This window comes from Hakea prostrata, chromosome 8 (assembly GCF_041222555.1).
Source record: "Hakea prostrata isolate BN-2017 chromosome 8, UWA_Hpros_2, whole genome shotgun sequence".
Classification (NCBI taxonomy): Eukaryota; Viridiplantae; Streptophyta; class Magnoliopsida; order Proteales; family Proteaceae; genus Hakea; species Hakea prostrata.
Genome location: NC_142607.1, coordinates 18405818 through 18412442, shown reverse-complemented (window position 1 = coordinate 18412442; position 6625 = coordinate 18405818). Strand labels below are relative to the sequence as shown.

The window sequence follows — 6625 nt, the reverse complement described above, 5'->3', positions numbered from 1 at the left end:
ACAAATAGTCCAAAAGTTGTATTCAATTTGTATTTATACCCATTTAGGTTTTAGAGAAATAGTAAAATCCATATTTTCTAGGGTTTTTTTAATTTGCTATTCGATGGTTATTATATGTAAGCTCAAAGGGAAAAAGAAAAAGATTTATCTCGATTCTCAATTTCTAAGACAATGGTCAAACTTCATTCGAGTCTATCTTTCCCCTGGGTTTCTCTCTCCCTATCTATTTTTTGTTTTGTTTTCTTTTATGGTTTTTCTCCAACAGTAAGGAGTTAAAATTACTTATGAAAGAAAATAGGTAGAGAGAAGAATTGTAATTAAAAAAACTAGTTAATTGTAGAGAATGTTACATATAAACTCTTTTTGTAAACTTAGAAATATCAGAATTCAAAAGGGATTTGATAAAATGAAAAGTTTATCTTCAAAGTCAAGCACTTAAGCCTTATATAAGTATGTTTTCATTCACAATTGTTCGATAAATTGATATTCTTATTCAACAAAAAACATCCATATTCAAAACATTGTTAACAAGTAAATCAACGATAATTTAGTATTCACAATTTTTTTTTCATAGTTAAAGAAAATGATATTTTATTTACAAACACAACTATCTATGCTTAATAAGTTTTTGTTTTTTGAAATATCACATTGGAGGCAAAAGAAAAATAATAATATTAAAAGTAAACTCATAGTCCAATATGTCAATATACATGATGAGAAGTTGGGGTGTAGATTTGTTAGATATTAATTATCTATATATCAGTTTTTATTACATATAATATATTCTCTCGCCTTTGTCTAAAAAAAAATCAATACTTTTGGGAACTAAAAATTGACTTAGGTTGACAAATAAAAATTACCTTAAAAATAATATAAAAAGTAAACTCATAGTCTAATATGATCAAAATGACTGAATGCCAAAATCAAGACTTGTCTCAATGTTAATATGAAGATTAGGGTAACAATCTAGTACATGATCATGGTCAAATTAACATTAAGACTAGAGTCAAAATCAGTCAGGATCAGGCCAAAATAAATGGGTGCTTACTATTTTGGTAATGAGGTTATAGTTTATTTTTGTTAACTTTCTACAAAACATGATAATGTTTTTAAAATTTGACATATGTCAAGTATCCACTCATGCGGATTAAAATTAATTAATCTCCTGTGGGTGGAGGATCCAAACTCAAATCAGGGTCAGGATTAGAGCCAAAATCAAGACAAGGGTAAGGGCCAAAATAAGGGGCCTAGATTAGGGCCAAAATCAGGGACCGGCCAGGCGGGTCAAAGAGTAATCCCAAGCCCGCCCATGGCCCTAATTCAGGGTCAGAATATTTTGGCCCTAACCCGCCCTTAGGGCCAAAATCTTTAGCCCAAGCTCTAATCGGGCTCAGGGCAAGTCATGGCTGCTCATGGCTGCCAGGGCTAAACTTGCAGCCATAATCTCAGGTTCATCCAGGCTAGCTTACACGCATCTCGATTAATCCTTAGAATAACTTTTATATATAATTTAAATATGTCACTAACAAGAGTTGACACCATGACTTTTTTTTTTTGGTATCTGAGGTTCATCCGGGCAGCTTGCGCGCACCTTGATTACATCTTCAGGGGGGATGCTTGTCGTCCGCAATGGTCAAACCCATGACCTCTCCACTGAGAAGTATGGATCTTACCACTCTACCAACCCTGCATTGACTGATCTCTTTTTTACTTTTCCACACTTTCCATTAAGTCCCATACATTTTGTAGGATTTTGAAAAGGCTTGGGGTGGGAAAGTTGGCTTACTACCTCCCAGACAAATTTCCTTAAACTTTTCCACCCAAGCAACCAAAGAAACTATACTTTTAGACTTTTTTCCTACCCCACCTTTATTCCAGCAAACAAACGCAGTTTTAACATTTGAAAGTTTGGCTAGGAAGAAAATACGGAAAAGAAAAGAAGATCAAAAAACATTAGGAGAAAGGTAGAAACATGATCAATCATTTATTCATGTTTTTCACCAAATCGTATTTATTTATTTGTTTTCTTTTTTTCTTTTCATTTATGACCATCGAACACAGCCAAAGATGGCTACATTCACCAAGAACATATAAGAATGTTTTATGTTCATGCCATCACCATAAGAGTCACTCCAAGGCTTTTTTCTTTTTTTTTTGGGGTTCAAATGCAAACTCACCTCAAGGCTCTTCATGGTGCAACAAATTTGACCCTCAGTTGGAGAGCAAAATCACTCCATTTCCCATTATTTCTTCTCCTCTCTTTGAATGCTTCCGGGGCTATTGTCGCTAAAGAAGCACCGGAGAGAGATCTCATAGGCAGTAAAGATGGCTCCATTCACCACAAAAGCTCTAGCAATGGCAGTACCCAAACCTCTCCACAGGACTCTAAAGCCCTCTTCTTTGACACTTTTGTTGAAGCAATCAATGATGCCACTGTATTTGGGCGGTGGACGATCCAACTCGGTATGTATTTGGGATTGAAGTCTTGTCTTTACTACATCTAATGGATAGCAACAAACCCAGCTGGCAACCCCTGCAAGTCCTCCAGCAAACAACATTGTTCTAACGCTCTCTTGACCAGTCTTCCTACAACCTGGGTGGAGTTGCTCTCTTGTGTACTCATAAGTCCAGAAGTAGAAGCCATGAGCTGGTGCATCTCTAAGGGCAGTGATGGTGAGACCTCGGTAGAGTCCCTTCACCCCTTCTCTCCTAAAAATGTATTTAGCAAGTCTTAATGGGCTTCCTTGTTGATCGATTTCATGGTGGTTGTGTGATGATTTAACTGCTGCTTGCTGCAATTGGAGACGTATTTTCAATAATTCAACAGGGGAAAGCAGCAAACTCTGTAGGGCTCCTGTTCCAAATCCTGCTAATCCCACGCTCTTGTAGGAAGGAGGATCTATGTTATTAATTGATGAATCAAATGCGCGTGATAGAACTGCATATGTTTGGAACACTAAGGCATTCTGCGATCAAAGAAGTGAGCGAGTTACGGAACCCGTTCGATTAAATGCCACAAAGAAACATATTTCTAAATTCTAATAAACCAGAAACATATTTTTAAAATTCTAATCAACCAGTTGAGAGTGTTTCTGCTTTCTTGGGTTTTCCAGCACCTTTCAGACCTAATTTCTGAAACAGATAAGTTTGAATTTAGATAAAAAGAGAGGTGAAGGAAACCTGGAATGTAACAGAGGCCAAAGGAGCGGCCATGCCGCGGTATAACGCAGAAGGTCCTTCAGAAGAAACGATGTGGCGGAGGAGACCGATGGCAGATCTTGTGGGATTGGAAGGTTGTTGAAGACGAATTCTCAGCGTGTCTAGTGGGTAACCTGAGATCACGCCTGCTGCTCCACCAAAACCTCCCGCTATGAACTCTCTTCCCCAGCTGCTCGCTAGAAATTCTGGCCAGAAATCCATCCTTTCCCACTCCCATTCCACAGAAACTCAACCCAACCCAGACGACACACCACTCCTTGTGAAGAAATCACCGTATTCCCAGAACCCAAAGATGTTGTGATCCTTCTGATTGATTACTATAATCTCTTCTCTATTATCCTTACATGGCTATCTCAGATTCCTCGTTTGGTTCATAGAATCTATTACAGAGAACAATCTATGTAACACAAAATCCTCCTAAAGGCACGAAGAAAGAAAGTGGTGAGGTAAGAGGGAGAGAGAAGAAGAACAAAACTGAGCGAGTCAGAAAGTTTCAGTGCTGCTTAGAATGCTTTCGGCTTAGATCAACGGACAGCCATTGCTCGGCCATCGACTAAATGCGGTATTACCGAAAAGGAAGAAAAGGCTAAATGAGATGGGAAACTGCCAATTCTACTTTACGTGGATATCCAACAACAGAATACCACGTGGCATCCATATTTAGCTTTGAATACAAACAAATTTCGACTGCCCTTTTATTATAAAAAAAATGGAAAGTAATTAAAAATAAATGAAAAGCCAATCCACTCCGTGTCGCATTTCTCATTTATATCTTTAATGTCTTGTCTCTGATTCATTGGACTCTTATCTATGATGGGTTGGTCTTTATGAACTGAGCCACGCCTTTAGGATTTTGATTTTACTTGAATTGGTTGGTGAAAATAAACAGTATATTTCTTTTTCTTTTTTTTTCCCCTATTTTTTGGGTATCCCCATGAAACCTTCATGGAGATCTTCTTCTAGAATCTTCCTAAGCTCTGGCTGAACTTCTGAGATCACTCGAAATTCATTTGTTTCGTTAAGTTGCAACCCAGTCAGCCGCCTTTTCACTCTCCCTCCCAACATGGCAAAAACGCATGTGGCTTCATGAGACAAACATCCCTAAAAGCTCCTTGATTAACTTCTCATGTCTTCCTAGTTTTAAGTGGTTGGTTCCAATAGTAAACAGGCCTCCCTAGAGTCAGTTTCAATCTGCACAGGCCATGCACCCATATCTACCGCCCACCTCCCCCTTCTGTGTGGCCAATAGTTCAACTTCAAGAACTTGACAGAGATGCAAAACCTTCTTTAAAGTTTCCCTCTTGATCTCTAGGAATTCCTACGAGTTGGGTGTATCCTCCTCTCATTTTTAAAAAGCATCCGTGTTGCATTTAAACCACCTTTGTTGTGGGCATCTCCATTTGGAAATAGTTTTGTCATTGACAATGCTATCCATAGGTTTACTACAAGTCTCCCAAGCGTTCTTGATGAAGTAATAAAGACCATCAATTATGACCACATTATTCCCTAGTCTGAAATAGTTTTCTTCATGTTTATATCTATTTCTCTAGCCCCACGTGAGCAAAAGGGCATACACGAACTTCTCTACCCAATCTTTTGTCCACTTAGGCGTTGATACGAGGAAAGTTGCACCGAACCCATTGGATTGGGTTCACAGTCTTCATCCTAGTTAGACCATAATCGGGACCCACCAAAACCTAATTTAAATAATCATAAAGGGGTCGCACTTCAGTTACTAGTCCGATACGACCTCCCTAACTTTATGGAAGACAAAGTTGACTTGTAGGAGGCAACTATCGGCAAAGCGGTGAGGGAATCGTGCTGAGATTGGTAACTACTTGCGTCCCCAAATATCTAGGGAGAAACCCTATGATCGGACGACCACCGAAAGAGATCGAGAACTTACTCAACGATCGAGAATTGAAGGTAAAGTCTATATAAACCAATGACACATTACCTCTTTGGTATCTGAATCGTTTTCTAATTAAGTATTCATTCTTATGCTCTGCAATTAGCCAGAGCCTTCGTGATACAATCCAGTTATTGACTTAAGCTTCGGAGGTGGCCTCCCGACCCCCATGGTCCGGCCACGTCTAACTCTTTTTTGCAAGCCATAACCAGGAGAATCAGAGGCTTAACGTTTTTGGGACGCATCATCTGGTGCGGTCTGCGGGAAACGCTTCAAAAAGTCATGGTTACCCAGGTTAGCAGCAACAGCGGCTACGACGCTCAGCGAGATGCTGACATGCGACTTCTTGGTGGGAACAATCTAGAAGATATTCCCTGAAAGAAGTCGTGATCAAGAAGTACGAGCAGATGGAGGACAAGGAGGTAATGATCTATTAAACCCTACTAAATCCCCTCCAACAGCAATTGGATCAAATGCAGATCCAGTTCTTGGAAATGCAGCAAATGCTCCGTGCATTAGCAAGGCAAGTAGTCGCTCCTCAGGCTCCTGATCAAGTGGAGGCTAGGAGACATGTAGGAAAGGCAGATAGGTTTGTACCTAATAACAAAGGAGAAAAACAGCCAGCCAAAGGCCAAAATTTTGGCCCGAACACTCAGGGCGATCCCATAAGACGAGTTTGAGAATTGAGAACTGGCGAATTACCTAGAAGAGGCGATTGGCATGACAGGCCGCAGGCTAGCCGAATCAAATCCTGAACTATATTGCCAAGGGGAGTTCGCACTCACTCCCTAACATCTCGACGTTCGAAAAAGGCGACCGTTCAGATGGAGGATGGACGATCGTTGCATATTGGCTGAGAGCTTGCCAACATAAACCAAAGGTTGGGACAACTCTCTCAAGGGCAAAAAACTGATGATATATATTCGGTCATCCCAAAAACTCCTTTTGCTGACGCTATTGCTCTGTTTGAGTTTTCACACAATTTTAGACTCCTAACTTTCACAGCTTTTGATGGTTCGGGAGACCCCACGGCCCATTTTAGTTATTATCAACAGATAATGGCGGTAACTGGAAATTCGACGAAATTCTCTGCAGAGTATTAGCCTCTTCCCTAACTGGGGCAGCACAGAAGTGGTTCTCAAACCTTCTTTTGGGAAGGATAAATGACTTCGACGAGCTTGCCCGCAAGTTCATCGGACGATTTCAGAGTGATATCCAAATCAAGAAAACGGAGGAAACACTCTTTACCATCAAGCAGGGAATTAATGAATCGATTCAGGGATACTTGAAGAGATTCAATAAAGTTACCATGGAAATAGAGAATTTGGACGAATAGGTAGCGAAAACGGCTATTTTCACAGGGTTAACCAACCAAAAGTTGTTGGAATATTTACTTTAGACTATGCCATCCACCTACGCCAAATTAGTGCAACGATGTAAAAAACAGGCGGAAGTGACAGAGATACTCGATGCACGACAAGGGGAACCTAAAACAGC

General features: G+C 39.9%; 1 protein-coding gene across 1 annotated transcript; it reads right to left on the bottom strand.

Moving 5' to 3' along the window:
* Positions 1 to 1599: 1599 nt before the first annotated feature.
* Positions 1600 to 3772, bottom strand: LOC149007361 (mitochondrial arginine transporter BAC2-like). Its single transcript, XM_089165899.1, has 2 exons — positions 3181 to 3772; positions 1600 to 2966 (listed from the first exon to the last, which is right to left on the bottom strand). Exons 1-2 carry the CDS (start codon positions 3418 to 3420, stop codon positions 2244 to 2246), a joined length of 963 nt encoding a protein of 320 aa, XP_089022025.1. The 5' UTR covers positions 3421 to 3772; the 3' UTR covers positions 1600 to 2243.
* Positions 3773 to 6625: the final 2853 nt, after the last annotated feature.